General features: G+C 38.9%; 1 protein-coding gene across 2 annotated transcripts in view; it reads right to left on the bottom strand.

Moving 5' to 3' along the window:
* The window catches only part of LDAH (lipid droplet associated hydrolase), a 119,554-nt gene that overhangs the window by 14,002 nt on the left and 86,979 nt on the right, over positions 1-18,573 (bottom strand). For both annotated transcript variants that reach the window (XM_083830551.1, XM_083830552.1), the window contains one exon: positions 2,266-2,348. In XM_083830551.1, coding sequence (XP_083686677.1) covers positions 2,266-2,348 — 83 coding nt within the window. The remainder of the gene's footprint in view (positions 1-2,265; positions 2,349-18,573) is intronic.

Genomic DNA, 18,573 nt, shown 5'->3' with positions numbered 1-18,573 from the left:
TACTTTTGTACCCTGACGAATCCCAGGGTAACCTACAGAGTCCTGCCCTCAGTTTCAGGGCCCTGAGTGCACTAGCAGGCCCTTACCAGCCTCACCTGGGACCCTCACCCACACTCCCTGCCCGTGGGTCCAGGGTCTCCATCTCTAACCATCTCCATCTCCATTCCTGGGCCTTTAGCCTTTGTCTGAGCTACTAGTTCTGCCAAGAGCTAGCCTCTGGCCCTGCCTCCTGCACCGACATCAGGCCTATGCCGTACACAGCTTTTTGCCTGGATGGACCGCACCTTGTGGCTTGCTTCCTGTCATGTTTTTGGCCACGGTTTAGTGAGTGACATTGGTAGAAGGGGGATGGTTGGACCAGATGATCTTGAAGGTCTTTTCCAACCTTAATGATTCTGTGATCACTCCTGGATAAACTTTGGACCCATGTTGTAGCCTTGTCCCCAGTCCTGTCTCTGACCCTGCCACCTTTTGCTCCTGACTGGATTCTCTTCCTCATTGCTTTGCTTTGTTCTGGGATTGTTGGTGGACCCTGTTACCAGCACTTTGCTCTGCCTGTCCCACTTGGGTGCTGTGGGAGAGCACCCTGCTTAGGGAGTCACCCTCGGCTCATGGAGCCTTTCCCTTACGGAGCAGGCAGAGCCCGTCGCTCCCTGACACTCCGAGAGGCGACTCAGTCAATAAAATTAACGGTTTCCCTTGAGTTCATTAGGCTTTGGACCAACCCACGGAAAGTTTTATTTAAGACAATGAGAGTATTTGCAGTCTGCATGATCAGCCCTTCAGTTTCTTCACTGAGATTCCTCCCTAAGTGCAAAAGAACGCTGAATGCTCTGCAATAAAAATGTGAAGAAATATGCATGCCTAGTGCAGTGTCGTGTTCCTTATTCATGTGTGCTATTTTAGCTAATTAAAAAAAATAATTAGAACAGAACCATCTGAACATACCTTTTGAACTGCAGAAAAGGCAGTGGAATATGTCAAAAATAAATCAATTTTCATCCAAAAAAAGAAAGACTGATTTATTAAGTGAACTTTGTACCATATCTATTTACAAAGCGCAAAGTAATCTTACAGAGATATAGGACCTCTGTCCTAGAAAATCCCATTCTCCAAGGAAAATCTCTGCCAGTGCAAAGTTTTGGAATGGTTCTTCCAATAAAAGGACAAGGATGATACAAAAAAAAACAAAAAAAAAAGTGAAGGAAGTGAACACAGCAGAATAATACATGTTATGCTGATCATCTACTCACACAGCAACTACACCAATAGTAGTTTATTATATGTGGCAGTTTTCTGGCTCATCAGCCACCTGGAATGGTCTGACTATTACATTCTCTCAGCCTCCAAAACAGGGTGACCACACCACATCAAAACTTCCAATTAGGAACAGTTCCTGGCCTCTGCCAACCCCAGAACCGTGCCTGGGAATTGATTAGGAGAATGTTTGTTCACCGGTGTAGACCCAAACTGTACTAGGACCTGTTTCAACAATAAATCTCTACACATGAGAAAGCTCAGCGCAGGAGAAAGGTCCCCCGAACTGCTTAGTTTGTTAGTTCAGCAGTAGCTTCTGTCTCCAGTGAATGTGCTTTCCACATCTTTATCTTACATGACAATCAGATGGCTGAACTGTGTACATTTTGCTGACCAATGTCTCATAAGTTTTGATGCCATAAAAAAACAAGCTTGCAGAATCCCTTGGTATTAACAGATGTCAAGCTGAAAATGTCATGGATCAGATTCTGCTCTTGGACACAGTGGTCTAGACCTCTTGAGCAGACATGTACATCACGCAACACTGCTGGTACACGTTCTGCTTGATCTGTCCAGCAGCAAAGTGTGAGGATTTGGTCAATCAGCCTGCACTCATGTCTTGGCTGGCCATCTGCCTGTCTCATCACAATCTACGTAACTACTGGCCTCACGGGGAATCATCTCAGGCTTAGCCAGAACATACACTGTTTCACCTCCATGAAGGATACCATACAAGCAAGGACATAAGGAGGACACAGGAATGCTGTGAGACAGGAGTTACTGGAATGCTATATCTGGTAGTGGTGAATACTGTATCTACAAAGGTGTGGATCAATGACACTTTAATGATCACTGACCCTTTTAACGGCTTCTCCAAATCAGTGAAATGGCATTAACATACAATCAGAACGAATCCTTCTGAAATTCTGGTTTTGCAATAATATAAAAGGATGCAAAATTTCCCCATGCACATGGACTTCCCATGAAAACTCAGAATTAAGTAGTTACCTTTTTTAAATTTTGCTTTATGGTTGTACTGTCTCTTTCCACAACCTTCATCATTTCTTGGCTTGCCATATACAAGATGTTGGCTGTAGAGAAAGACACATGCAATAATATAATTACACAGCAAATCTTTCACAAAAAGCTATTTGTTCCCAACCACGCAAAAAGGTAAGGTGACTAGAGCAGTCATCGTCTTGACAATGCCACTGAAAAGGTAAAAAAAAAAGTAAGCATGATAAATCATCCATGAAGTGTTTGCAAGAGTGAGCTTTTAAATTCAAAGCATTACATTTAAGAGACATTATTAAATATTAGATTATTAAATTATTGACATTTCAATATGTAAGTCATTCAAATATTCAACCTGACAAATAATAAAGGCAACGGCAAATACAGCATCATCAAAACTTGTAGTCCTGCATAATATTACCCAAACAGGACTGAACACGGTTTGCAGTACCAAGAGAAGACCACAAATGGCTACATTACCTTAAGGCATTTCAATGTCCAGGTCCTAGATCGACTGAAAGTATTCTAAACTACTAATTTCTCTTCTGAAAAAAGGAGAAAATGGAAAGACTGACAATCTTTTAAAATATGAACCGATGAAGTTTTGCGTGTAAATAGTTAATGACAGTATTGGGCCTGAAATTGCCATGAGACAGGAGTAATACATTCTCAAAATGTGTGATAGGGGAGGAAATGGCAATTACATAGGTCTTTGGTGGTGACCAAAACATGCAGTTGGCTAAATTCCAGCAATGCTCTAAGGAAACAGAACGCCACTGGAGAGATGAGTGATGGCCCCAAAGATCAAATGTTAAAAGACAAAGCCAGTGCTCTCAAACGAAAAACAAAATCTTAGAAAGTAGTATCTAGTTCTGAGCCAGCCAAAGAAGATGCAATGCTGTTCTATGCCTGCAGAGCTCTGTCTTTTTCAATTAAACGTTGAATACAGCTAGCGTAAGACAAAAGGGCAAGATGTTGCAGCATGTAAACAATCCAACAAATCCTGCAAAAATTTGCTTGCCCCATCCTATTCTACCAAGCAAAGGGACCTCTCTGCAGTTTTGTAGCTAGCAACTTAGTCATCTAATCCTATGGGACAGCTGGCAAAAGTCTGTCCATCTACAGCACTGTTTCAAATTCAAGAACTGACATTTGTCTTCCTTTTCTCAATTCAGCTCCAGACACTGTTCAAACAGTAGATGGTAGGCAGGGATGAAAACACTGGTGGCCATCAGTGCAGAACCTGACACATACCAGCTTATACTTGGATCCTGTATGCAGCTCTGCACTTCCAGTTCAGTCATACAGCATACATGGGACTGTGGGCAAAGTGAACAGTAAATACTGTGCTCCTCATCTCCCATCTTAGTTTCTCCATCCTACCTCTTGTTCTTTGTGGGTTCTGTTCATATTTCTGAGTTGCTCATGCTTTTTTTTTTTTTTAAATAAAAAATAAGAAATGAAGTGGAATTCTCAGCCTTAGTAAACTTAATTAGTCATAAAGATCCTAAAAGTAATACTGTAGGACAGCAAAGGAAATAACGACACTACTTGCAAAGGAACACTCTCTGAAGACTTGTGTACTGTGTAAGAAAGGGAACCAGGAAGGCAGGATTAAGCTAAACCGGATGAATGGCAAGGTTCAAGAGTCTATTTCAACCAAACAGAAATCCTTCAAATTTTGGAAACATGATCCTAGGGAAGCCAATAAACAGGAACTTAAAACTTCAGCAGGCGTTAAGTAAGAGGAAATTGCAAAGAGCAAAAGTAGGTTTCCAAGAACAAACATTACAAGAATTAAAAATAAACAATAAAATATTCTTTAGGTATATCAGAAACAAAAGGCCTACAAGAATTGGTGAGTCTAACAGATAATCACAGGCTAAAGGAGTAGCTAAATAAGATAATTACAGTGTTTGGAAGCTACCTGATCTTCCTTTTTTTTGCATTGACCTTTCTTGTTCAAAACATTCAGGAAGTTTCTACTCTATATTCAGTATATATTCTACTCTATATTCTAGTATATACAGAATATACTAGAAAAGTCAGGGCAAGAAGGTACATATCAGAGTTTTAAAGAACCTTACATGAGGAATTGCAGAGCTGGTAGCAATCCTACTATGTAAGAATCACCCTGTCCAGAGGCTTCGGGAGCAGAAAACAGTCTCTAATCACTACTGATTTTACAAAGGAAAATAGCATTTTACTGACCCATAATTTCTTGAATATTTCAGTAAACACAACCAGATGACAAAAACTATTGGTCTTCTAAATGCTCTCTGTTGCAATTTCACACCATAAACTGTAGTTAAAGCTAAACAGCTATAAAATGAAAGGTTGTAATGCATTAAGAAATAGTCTTGAAGAAAAGAAAAAAAATTAGGATTAGATTAGCTTAGATGGTTTACATCACAGAGAAGAATAGGGTCTAGATTCATCACAAATATGTTTAAATAGTGATTAGTACTAAAATCTGTGAATAATCATTGAACACAGCTGCTGATTTGATCATTTACGGGATGGGTTAAATTACTTTTCAAGATGACTTTTCACTGACAAGGACTTTAGACCTCAACCAGCCCAACTTGAATTAAGTGTCTAAACTGAGGTGGGATGAGTCCTGGCCTAAGCTTCTAGTACAGCTTCATATTCATGTCATGTATTACTTTTAATTTATTTTAATGGTCTGGTGATGGGATAAGTAGTGTACTAACAGCATTTGCACAGGATACAATGCTAGTCGGTTTGTGAGGGCCAGGCAGTGAGAAATGTGGAAGCGACCTAAAGAGGAGAGAGAAGAAATCAACTCACTGGTATATGAAGTACAAATTCAAGATATGGTAAGTCATATACATGTGGAAAGACCCAAAATATTCTTTTACCTTAAAAGCTTCTAAATTAATACAAGGATGGGAATCGGAAATTCAGAGACTGCTAAGATGACTGCTGTTCACTGTGTGTTTTACTCAAAAATACAATCAAATCATACATTATGTTTCATAAATAATAGGAAGATGACAATAAAGAATTCTGCAGTACCACTATGTAAATCACACAACATGACCACATCTGAAGCAGTGTGTATACTGACAGTCCCAGCCGCTGTGGGATACTGCAAAATTAAGAATGGTGGTGCAGCCAGAGAAGTACAATTAAAGACATGTTATTATCAACGCATTCACAATACTCGTGATATGCTGTTTTTCCGTCTTACAGCACAATCCATTAAAATGCAAAACAATAAAAGGAAGTACTTCTTTAATGTCATACACCATTAACTATGAACCTTACTGCCACGGGAAACTGATAAGCACACTTATTTGCCATATAGGCATTCCCATCTAAGCATCTTTCCCCGAGCTCCTCTAATACTAGATACAGTTAATGCAAGTAATCTTCGAGCAAATAGCTGTGAAGGGCTGGTAATTTATACTTTTAACAACCTTTCCTTTCAGGTACTGTTCTCTAGGTCCTCTACCATTCTTGCTTGGTTTTCTCTGGATACGTTCAATAGCTCATACCCCTTGAATTTTACTGACACGGTACTTCAGTTTATGCTGGAGAGTCTACCTCTGTTCAACAACAGAGCTGTAGTTCCTTCAGCCGATGTACCTCTTCATATATATCACAGTCACATCTGCCTCTTGACAGCACAGCAGGTTAAACCCCATCAGCTTGTGTCCTATGACATTCCCAGGAGCTTTTCCTGAAAAACTGCTGCTTAACCAGTGATTCAGCATCGAAACTTATGTCCAGAACAGCCTGGCTCTTTAAAGAAGGACAGCATTCAGTTCTACCTGCTCCCCAACTGTTTCTCTTTGTTTTATCTGAAGGTCATTTTGAATGCTGATCCCAACCCTCTCCACCAAATGTGCAGTATCTTCTAGCATCATATTGTCTGTAAACTCAGTAAACATACATGGTATTCCACCAGTGAGATCCCTAACGAAACTATTGACAGGTAAAGGAATGAAGGTAAGACAGTTACAAAACTTTTCTAGCTACATCTTTCCAGTTTCAAAAATCCTCCTGAATCCTCTTTTCCACACAGCTGTCTAGTAGTTGTTTCAGGTATGTCATAATTCCTGAATGTTGTTACAAGGATACAACAGGAGACAGTGTAAAAATCCTTATTAAAGTCAAGATATCCCAAGTTTATTGCTTCCCTTTAATCCACATTACATTGACAAATGCTTAATGACTAAAACCATATTGAAAGAGATACCATTCCAGAGCAGGAACAGTAACTTTCTTCTCTCTTGCTGCTGTGGAATGTCAAACTGGGCTACTTCAGAAAAGCTATTTTTCTCAAAAGCTAAGTCACAAGTTCAGGGAGAAATCTCTCTGCTATTTCCTAACACTATACTTTGCTAACCTTGGCATTTTTTGAATATTTAGCTCTTTCCTATTACAAAAAAAAAAAAAAAAAGGCAACTCTGACATTTCATGAATACTTAGCTGCTTTTTCAAAGGAAGTAACTCAGAAGAATTCTCTCACTTTTCGTGCATAATTATAAATCCATCTTAAAGGGCTCCCAGGGACTGTTTGAGCATTTTAGCAGCTCTGAAAATCCATCTGTGAACTAGGCACAATCAGAAGCTGAGACATGCAAAATGAATGGCTTCTGAAATCCTTCCTCAGGCTATGCAGAGGAAAGTCTCCTTATGAGGTCATCTTGTCAATGCTTGTAACCTGGTGTTACAGGCTCTGGAAAAACTTCCAGCAAGTGCTAATGCTTGTCTTTACTGAAAACCTCTTATGATTCTCAGAATCATTATCAAAAGTCCTACAACCCAGAAAAATGTTCGTTGGTTTTGTCATGATTTCAAGTACAACATAAAATGCAACCACAACAGCAACCCCAAGCCCACGCGCTGAACATCCTGAGTGATGGAGAAGTCTCACTGAAATTTGCAGAATTAGTGACTTCACAAAATACAGCACATCCAGGAGCCTGTAGGACCCTGGCTCAAAATGCTAGCATGGGACATTTCCATAATGGACCACGTGGAAGTTGTACTGGAGTTGTCACCTTGGTGTCCATGCTGAAAACGTGGGAAATGCAGATTTTGTGTTTGGCATTCACCACTATATCTCACTACTTGATGAAGAGAGAAATTATCCGGGGTTTAGTAAAGAGAACGTTGAAATTAGTATTCTGAAAAATCATTACATGTGAAAGGTAAGACTGAATGTGGGATGAAAGGTCAGGAGAGATATGACAATCTCCATCCACTGAGGATACAAGACCTGCACTCCTCTCCTAAAGAGACTTTGGAAGAAAGGAGCAAAGTTCACTCTTTTCTCACCCTCTGCATGCATGGCAAAAGCCCTGCACCTCTAAGTTCTTTATTTAGGAAATGAGCTCCTAAAGACTTGGTCTTGAATCAGCCTAGCACTTCTGAAAGATGAAGCTATAGAAGTTCTTTAGTTTTTCCTGCCAGAGTATTTTCACTTATTCCATTTGTTTATCCAGTTTCACAATCTAAGGCCAATTTTAGCATTTTTTTTCTAAATTTTCTTAGTCTAATCCCATTCCTTTAAACCTGTACTTATCCAGGACTGATACATTATGGCAAGGCCTGGCTCACTGGGACAATCCAAAGCACGGAAAGTGGAGCACATTACACCAGTCTTTGCAGGGTCTGGGCCTCTGTAATTATTCATTCATGTGGGTTTTTCACATAGCAACTAGGAAAGTAAAAGTACTTGTCAAAAAAAAAAAAGTGGTTGCAAACCTACAGAAACTGGCCAATGTGCCTGGAGACAGTCGTAGAACCCCCAATCCTTTCTTATACAGTTAGTTTGATTTTAAGCTGCTGCTACGTCCTGTAATTCATAACCAAGTAATTTACATTTAATAATGAAAAATTATATTGTTAATTATATAACTATCATGAACAAAAAGGCCTGACAGCCTAAAAGTGAAATCAAAGTTTTACCAGACAAACACCATGTTTACCATGCATTTAACACATAAAAACCTTCTTAAAATATCCTAACTTCTTTATATGCAGACCTTTTATATACACTGCTTCATAGATTAATCTGAAAATGGAAGCCTTTCATTTACTCCCAGGTCAGGTTTATGAAATTAACTGCCAACTTACTTTCTCCCCATGATCCTTCCAATGACCTTTCTCCTGCCCTAGTAGGATCATTCCCTCTCCATGGATTAAAGGTGATTAAGGATCAGTGTCAGTTTAGTCTCATAAATTTGCTAAGCAGAGACGACAAACTGTGCCAAAATGTGTTTGATTTATTTGTGGTGGTTTTGTGATAGAGGAACCCTGATTGGGCTCGGATCAAGGATCCAGAAAAGAAAAGAGTGTTTTATATCATTGGTAGCTCTTTAACCCAAAGTGTCACAGCAAGGACTTAATATCCTTCAACTAAATTATTAGTTTTCACAAACAATAATGACTGAAATCAATCAAGCTTTTCAGTGCTTAGGGTTATTTAACCACCAATTCAATTAGCCAGTTGTTAGATGAATACCTGTATCTATTGAGCTCAAGCAGACTGATATATCCACAATGCAGTCAAACAAATAAAATACGAAATAAAAGATTCCCTGATTTTGAAGAAACACATGTCTAGCAGCATTATTATTACTTTCTAAAGATTTTAGAACTAAATCCTGAACCCATACATTGTTAGTTGACTATTTGGATATCAACAGATTTTTGCTGGAACCTGAAAAGCTGTGCTAATTTCAGGGAAGAAACATGATTCTAACCTGGGACAGATAAACTTTCTTTTTGTACTTGAATCTTGAAGCAAGACAGAGATTTCCTGTACTTGCACTGAACTATGTGTTTTTTCCTCAAGTCTTTAAACTTCTTGCTTGTTTGCTGAATATCCAAAGATCATTTGCTTCCTTATTTGCAAGAAGAAGATTAGATTAGGCTAGATTAATTGTAAAATCACACTGGAAACAAAGGGGTCATAATATGCTATCTGTGGAAATTCAAGATACTCTATAAAGACAACTATGTTTCGATACAGACACAGTTGTCTGTGTCAAAAGAAACCTTAAAAAGATGACTTACACATGGTTGTACATATCCATAAAATTTCGGGTTCAGTATTTCAGACTTAACTCTGAAAAACTTTCAGAGCTATACATGCCCCTAACTATTTAAAAATCAAGTCTGTTGTGGTGGCATGACTGTGTGCTTTTGAGCTGCTGGCAGTATCTTAATTACATAAAAAACAATATTGTATTCCTTGCTGAGCTAAAGAGATGAATTTACAGTGACAGAAAGAATAGACAGAAAGTGATGCCATACTAATGAAACAACAGGGATAGTACAAAAAAAACCCAACAAAAACAAACAAACAAACAAAACCTACCACTACCACCACCACAAAAAAAAAAACAACAACCCAACCAAACCCTTTCAACTTCATTGTCTAAGCATTTATGGAAATAATCAGAATAGTTCCCTTTCAGCAAAAATGAGTGATTATGAAGATAGCCCCAATCCAAACACTGTAATGGATGCAAACACATTCTTTAATAGCTTGTTCACCAGAATAAAGTAAACATTAGACTACAAACGGTTACCCAAACTCACTTCATTTCCCTACTGCTGTTGGCTTTAGATTATGTTGACTCTATCAACAAGATTATGGCTGTAGGTGTAAATTTATTAAGTCCCACACATCAAAATATTGCTCTATTTTGTAACTTAGTAGGAGCTATGCTCTGGAATGGGTACAAGGAGAAACACAGAGCCAAATTTTTACTTCAAGGTCTAGACAGTGCAATTTCAACAGCATTAACTTTGGAAGAACATGCTATGTGATTTTCCAGAGTGGACAAATTCAGAAGAAAAGTAGACTACAGCCTTACCTTCATCAGTCTTCACAAATGCAAACAGGTTGCCCTTTAATATTTTTTGTCCAGCCAACCCCCTAAGCACACAAATAGAGTGGAGAAGGACTTCCTACGCTGTCTTACTCAGGCTACCGTACACTAAGGTGTCTTCTTACTTTCACCACGAAATTAAGAAATTTTCTTTAGCCTATATAAGAATTCAGAAGAAGAATTCATAGAATTCATTTCTATGTAAGAATTCAGGAGACCTCGCAGCTTTGCTGGAACAGCATGCCCCACCGGACTGCCAGATGCCTCTTTACCACTGAATATTCAGGTTGATCAGCTGGATATTTCTGGACGCTTTCACTCATTGTCCTTCTGTATCTGTATCTTCCTCTTTCTCCATAGCAGAAACAATCCCAGCCCAATGCAATCCACAGAGTTCACTGATCCTCATCACTGTGGCTGTTCTCAGTACTTCAGTCTGGTATTCTGAGACCCTGCAGCATGGCAAGTTTACACCATTCCTCCTGACCTCCCTCACCTGCCTCCTATTTCTGGATTCCCTTGATTCTTTTCTGCTGTACTGTTCTTTGCACTCCATAAAGACATGTTTCCACACTGGCTTGCTGTTGATAGCCTTTCCTCTTTTTACTGTTCAATACCTTTGTAAAATGCCTTTCCTACTCTATCTTACCCCTCAACACATTAAATACTCCGTCTTCTCCTTTGTCTTACCAATTTCTCAGCTTCTGCTTCGGCAATTTTCAGTCAATTTTGCAGTCTGTTTTCTCACAACTGCTTTCCAACAATCAAACTTCTGCGGCTTTTGGAGGTATAATTCTGGGCTGTATCTGCACCATTATACAAGATGGAATCAGGAACTCTTTCTTCTCTGGCCCTAAGGCTTGAATACTACGAGAATCCTAGTTGGAGCAGGCCAAAACCACACCAGAAAATTCATTAAATAGTATGGATGACTATACTCCAATGCTACTAAGAGTACTGCACTCATTTAGCTCATTGCTAGCAGTAACCATAAGCACCTTTGGCAGCTCCTGGCATAACATTTCTGTACCTTACATTCAATCCGCAATTCAGAATGAATCTGTATTCACTTTCTGAACTCTCAGATCTGTTTTCAACTATTACTTGACATTTTTTGCCTACATTTTAGTTTTCTCAAACATTCTGTGTTGCATCTGTAGTTCACCAGCTTTACTTGGTTCTTACCATGTTGTCTCTCATTGAAGTTCTGAAATTCTGGATGATGCTCTTGCATCTTTAAAGTGAATGAAATCATAGGGGCTGGAAATTTTCTCCAATGGTCTAAGGGAATATCAAGGATATTGTATAATTTTCAGCAGATATTTGCTCATCCTGTTCTTAGAAAGCACAGAGGATGGAAGTTTCATTATCTTGCCACGAAATCCAGTCAAGAATTCCTTTCTTATCATTAACTAAAGTCTAATCTGAATCTACTGTTACACATTATGTTATCTACCATGGACATTAAATTATTATTCTTTACTTGAAAACTTACCATGTTCTTTGTTTCTTGTTTAGTCTAAACAATTCTAATTTATTTACTTTTTCCTTGAAGGTCGTCATTTTTCAGTATCTGTCATGGGATTCATGTAAATAAATGTGGATTTTGAAGGCTTAATTTATCTCCCTTCACACTGTAAAGAAGACAATTTATCTCACCCTCAAGTAGTCACCTAGACATATCACATGAACATTACTTGTATCTCTCCACTGACAATGACAGGATTTTAAGGGGATTAGTTGAGAGGAATCTCAGCTTTCTGCCGTAGATATGTATTTCTGTCCTAGCAGAAATGTTACCCTCAATACATTCAGCCGATCTGCTTTTCACCTTCAAATTCTCTGTATCCAGCTGTTACATATTCTCTGCCAGTTGCTTTCACCACTTTTTATATATTAAAAAAAAAAGAAAGAAAAAAGAAAACACCTTATGAGAGCTAGCTTGACAGTGTCTGTTGCCGTATTCCTTCCTGTACAGATATCAAGCATGTGAACTTCAGATGGCTCGGAAGTTTGTCAGAAAGAGTCTCATGAATCTGTCTGCCCTGGTTTGTTAGACAAAATATTCAAGAGGTCTCCCTGTCCTTAGCATTTGGATGTCAGAACAACTCAGTCTGTCTTCCTCCTTTCTCCATCCCTTCTTTCCTAAGCAAGTTATATCCCTTTGTATTGATATTCTAGTTCTGCCAGTCATCCCACCGATGTCTGTTACACCAATTAACTGATTTACAAAGGCTTGCGACACTATTTCATTTTGCATATTTTGGAATTTACACCACCTGCACATTACCTTGCTCAGCTGCTATCTTCTTTGCAGTAGTACTTTGATCTCTTACAACTTTCTTTTACTCTCTTAATTTCATATCCTTCAAGAGGGCACTTCTGCTCATAATTATATATATACAATATATATATTTTACATATATATATTTATCTTTCTCCATAAGCTCTTCCTCAAGCCTTCTTTACTAAATGTTTCCTTGTTAATCATTTCTTCATGCTTGCAGAAACCAAAGCGCCTACGATATTGATCTGACTGACAGTGATCCAGCCCCTGTACACCCATGCATACAAATATTCTTTTGAAGAAGCACAGTGGTTTTAATTATCATGTCTTAATGCCTGTCGAAACCAAGCAACCTCATTCCACTGTCATTAGTTGTAACAGTTTTTCACTATCTGTAGTTTGCTTCCATACATCCTTCTTTCCCACACTGACTGCAGTTTCCCAGGACATTTCTGATGCTCTGCCTTGGAAAACTATCATTTACTGTCGTTTATTTTTCACAGAATGCATTTGCTGTTTCACCATTTGCCATTTAATTGCTTATTGCTATTACTATAAATTATTATTTGTGTTGGCTAAGGACTGCAGTAAAGACTGGGGACACATTTTGTCAGGTACTGGCAGCGCTAAACATAGAAAAACCTGAAAAGATTCTTTCTCATGTCACACAAGGGACTGCCGAAGTACCTCCACAAATTCTTGGTCTCCCTCTCGTAGAATGCTTCACTGAGGCCTCCCTTAGTAGATTTGCCTGGCAGCCGGATAATTTCACAATAATCTGGTATTATGAAATGCTTGAGAAATGTTTCAAAATATGTAAAACATTGGCAAGTTTTAATTCCCACTCCTGGTCTCTTTAAAGATAAACTGGACAATATACAAGTTAATTGACAATTTGCTGTTAAATGTAGCAAAGTCCTAACTGAAAACTGACTGCCTGATCAGATCATTTTTCTAACTATGAATTAGGTGCACGAATTAGGTGGGAGTGCTAAAGGTCACAGTCTGGGGTTTGGCTTTCAGTGTGTCAGAGGCTATTCAAACTATTAGGAAAAATATCATTTCTGTCCTACAGGTTTTACAGTCTATTTCTAAATCCACGGCTGTACTACATGGAGTTGCAAATTTGGATGCAGAGATTTGCTTGTCGTTCACGGGGAGGACAGAGGATAGAAGAAAAGAAAATGATTTAATTTAAATGGGAAGATGCTTGCCAAAAACTACTATTTTCATAGTGCAACAGAGCTCATCTGCATCTTGACATGTAATATATGACTCTTTCAAAAGTCCTCTCAACTCCACAGTGAAAGTGCTTAAATTGCAAAATGATTAATCAGTTCTGGGTTGGATTCTCATGCTACACTGAAATGCCCTGCAAAAAGTAGATTGAGCTTTTGAAAACACGTTATCCTCAGGGAAAGTAGTACTATCTGGTCAGAGTTTTTTTCCTGGTAAGTTGCCTATCTTATTGCAAGGGTCTTCGGAGGAGTGTAACACCAGTTTCCTTTCCAGTTTATCCTTTGCTCTTAAGGAAGCAATCTCTGTCATTCCTCAGAAAGACTCAGAACACAGTGGTACGAACTAATAATACCAAACAGCAGTGTAATTTCCTATGGGGAAAACATATTTTCTGCTGGTAATTATTGCCAACAGCAATCTTGGAAATATCGTATAACATTGTTTAAAACATCAAACAGAAGGAACTGCTTAGTATCAAGGATGACTAAAGCAGGAACATGTGCTTCCACACATGCACACACACATTAGATAAAATGTTGATGTTTAGCGGCTTACAAGATGTAAACATTGACTTTGGGTTCTGGTTCAGTTTACAATTGAATTTGGAATGAAATCATACCAATTAATATATAATCACGATCAACACAATTAGGCAGAAATAGCTGCATTTGTTATGACGGACTTCTTTAATCTGCTTGGTATTAACGTTGCAGGAAGATCAGAACTACACATGAAAATCAGTCAGCTGTGCTTGAGAAAGCATAGCAGGGGTTGAAGGCAAAAATGAAAAGTTATTCAACAATTATATGCAAGTGTTTTACAAACAATAGATGCTTTGTTAAGGAGTGCGAAAAACACTCCTTTACTTTGTGTGATGAAGCATGTGCAGAAGAAGTGAGGTGTGTGATGGAAACTGAAGTGTCTATGGACTAAATCCTGCCCAAGATTGCTTGGGAGCAACTCCCATTATCTTCAAATGACAGAACTACCCCTTAGCTGGAGGAATCTCCAGTTTGAGCTCTCACAAACCCTGGCAGTTGGCCGTGATGATGAGATTTCTGCTATAGTCCAGATTTTTGGTCATGGAAAGTTATCTGTTCTCTTCTTGCCTAAGAGGGGCACAGAAGGGTCTGGTGAAGGTGGTCCTCAGTCCCCCCGGATGGGCAGCGTATGCAGCAAGTTAGCATCTCCATGCTGTGCTTCCTGCCTGGGCTCTACCGGGAGTTAATATGCTCTCCTAGACAAGTGTTTGAGCACGTGAGCAGCTTTATGGAGGTCAGTTTAAGTGTTTTACTGGATTCGTACCTGATGCTGCCCCTTCCTTGAGGAAGCCTGATGGGGTTCAACAACCGCACCACGCTGTCCTCTGAACGGCGTGAAGTCCCTCTCGGGTGCACTGGATTTCATTGGTACAAAAGGTGAACTTTGCATCACCCTTCGTTAAATATAAAACCACTTGTTTTAAAACTCATTGTAAATACAGTCAGCTATTGCTCTAACCAGTAAGTAATCTCTTGCACCACTGGGATTTCTCCAGATAACCAGCATTTCCTCCACAGACCCATGAAGACTCTATCGAGTTTTAACCTTGACACTATAATCATGTTAAAGAGTTAGGATGGGCGGACAACGAACACTGGTTGACATTTTCCTGACAAGCAATATTGGCAAAACAGACCGAAATACCGCATTATCGGACTGCAGGAATTACACAGACTGGTGCTGCCTTTAGTTGCATGGAATGACAGGTATTGCATTACTCAGCAGCTTTGTAAACGTTAAGCTCCAGAAAGCCTACTCCAAGACACAAATGTCCGCAGTCTACCCGTAGGTATGGCTTTAGCATGTGCTTCAGTGCTCTGTTGGGACTACGGGGAGAGATCGCAGAATATATACGTTAACTTCAGAAAGGACTTATATGAATCAAGGTAAACTCCCAAGCAGAAAACACAAGTTATGACAGATCCAGGAGCTGTATTCCTCGAAAAATTTAGACAGACACCTCTTAGACAAAAGGCATGAGTCTACTGTGGAAGGGGATCTTTCCCCTGAATCCAGGGGGTTTTGTAGTGGGACCGGGGGAAATAAAGTACCAACATACAGGTCACTGTATCTGACAGTGGCTAGCAGAAAGCAACTGTAGCTGGTAGCATTTAACTGGCATATAGTGATTTTCAACACCCTTTCGGCTTTGTTGATGTTACCCTTTCCTTTTTCATGCCGTTTGCAGTGTATTGTTAGACTCGTTGCAAGTCTGTGGGAGTAAATCATATCCCTAGGGATGAAACCCCACCAGGGGTGAATAAACAATATCCCTTTCCCAAAGCAAATCCCAACAGTGCCTCACATTTCATGGAAATGATCAGCAGCTCCGCTATCCAAACATTCACGCCTTATGAGTAATATTTATGATGGGAGTCTTTTACGTTGGGTTTTTCCCCCAAGAAGAAAAAGAGGAATAATTAAAAGAAATAAAACCAATGAGAAATTTCCACATTATTACTATTATTTTCACAAGGTTTTCACAGGAAAGTAAAAGCTTTCACAAGTAATAAAAGTCCTTGTTAAATGTCTTTCTTTCTTTTGGAAGTGGGGTAAATTATGAAGCAGATTGACTTTAAAAAATAAATAGGACTATAAATACATAAAAGTCATTGCCTTCCACCAGTAATTTAATATGAGCATCCTACTTTTAAATAAGGAAAACTTTAGTTCACTCGCAGAAAGAATAAAGCAGATGTGAGCTTTTTCCGTCAGCTTAAGTGCTGCCTTGGTAAGGTGAGTTGTCCGACAACATTAAACAAACATTTTAGTCAGGCATCGCACAGGAAAATAAACAGTAGCAGAGGAAACATGAAAATATTAAAGGCTGTTATTCTTTGGCCCCTTTTCCTGCAAAGCAGGTGATAAAATATTACTGTGTTTCCACAGGTAAGGAAACACTCTCTTAAACACTTTGCAGAAATACATATTACGATCATCACTTAAAATGTCAGAAGTGGATAGGGCTCAGCTGTGACAGCACACAGGAGCCTGCAGAGAAACTCCGCAGGATCAGAAGATTTAGCACGTTGGGTTGGACTGGTGGGCTGCCTACAGCAGCCTTCTGACCCTGGGCAGAAGCAAATTCAAATACAGGCAAAAAGCATCTTGTAAGAGACCGCTGTAGAGTTACCTGGTTTCAGGAAATGATGTGGATACCACTTAGAAACTAGTGAGAAGGAGGAAGGTTGTCTGCTCTATCGTTTTGACCTCTTTATGCACCATTGAGTATCAAAGAATGCATATAGAAAGATGAGAGGGTACCTGCTGAGCTTCATCTTTGTTGCCTACCTGTGATATGCTACACTCTTAGGCCCAGATATAAGTTTATTTAGTTCATGTAGTTATGATTTACTCATCATGCTGGTAATTTCTGCCCTGAAATTTTGTCTAGCTATCATCATCTCTGAAATACTATACATATTTAGTTATAAAAATAGAAAAAAATACCTTTGGAATGATTTCTTCATTAGAGCCAGAAGTTATTTAAAACTTACATACATCAGGAGAAAAAAAGAAATCACTTCTTAATACCAGGGCTTTAAATTGTGTCCTGAAAAAATCAACTTGAAAATTTACTCATCTGCACAGTTGTCCAGTGGCAGCTGGAGGGAAAGGTTTTACTCTCATGCCTGCTATGAAAAACACAGGTGTGAGTTTTCAAGGTGGTACCTCAAATCCTCTGTGGTTTCAGTTTCTAACTCTACTTTAAAATGCACTGCATGCACATCAGCCTGTCTAGCTGATGTGGTTTGTGCAAGTTGCTCATGACTAACATATCTATCTATTTACAAGGTTAAACTAATGCCTTGGGATATACATCTATGTACAGTTCTGCCGGTGATCAGCCATGGGATGCTGGGCAATAGCTTGTGGCTTGTCTTGAGCAATGCTCACTGATGCTCACTGCTTGTCTTGAATATCAGGTTCTTCTTAAAATGTGTTTGAAATGAGATGACCTAGATAGACTAATGTAAACTAATCAGATAAATTTGACTAATATTGGACAAACTGTTGGTAATTAAAAAAACACAGATCCCTAAATCAAGATGAAAAAGCAGAATATAATGTGCAATGCCCCCTTGGCCTTACATGCCTGAATAGAGAGCTCAGTTCCATACAACTCCAATCAAAAGAGCATTGCCTTCCATGATAGATTTAGAGGTGCTCATCGTATCTTCCACTGTTTTTAGGAGTTAAACTTTCATTTCAGTGTGAGAAAAGAACATCATTTTTTGCAAATCAAAGAAAGAAAAGTAAATTACATTGTAGCTATAAAACTTCGGCTATAAAAATAAGCTATTATATAGATTTCTAAAGTACTGATTAAAAGCTGGGTGGGCAAAGTGCTCTGATTTCATCATTTCATGTGAATTCATTTATTAAATACTTATCTAATACTTTAAACAGCCATTTTTTGCTCCAAAAAATATCAGCTGCATATTTGGAGCAGTTCATGTGTGTCATGAAAATAACACCACACAGTGTCCTTACCTGAGTATTTTAGTGAGATGGGTTTTTCTACAGCAGTTCAGCCTCACAATAGAATTCTCCAAAAATTTCCTGTTTTACTTGTCAGGAAGTGGAGCTGAAGATGTGAAATGAGTTTTCAAATAAGGTAGGAAGCAAACGACAAGGCTATTGCTAGAAACCAGCAGCTGTAAATTTTAACACAGTCAAAGCATGGGATATCTGCCTTTCCTTCCAGCAGCGAGGGTACAATTCAGATCCCATTGATTTTTGATGTCAGCAGCAAAATGAAAAGCCAGTAGATGCAGAGAGGGATTTATCTCCTCTAAGTTTAGGTACCTAGCAGAGATAGGGTCCCTTTGCAGTCTGTAAAGAGAAGTCATCTGTAGG

Source organism: Anser anser (assembly GCF_964211835.1).
Source record: "Anser anser genome assembly, chromosome: 3".
Taxonomy (NCBI): Eukaryota; Metazoa; Chordata; class Aves; order Anseriformes; family Anatidae; genus Anser; species Anser anser.
This window is presented reverse-complemented; position numbering and strand designations above follow the sequence as displayed.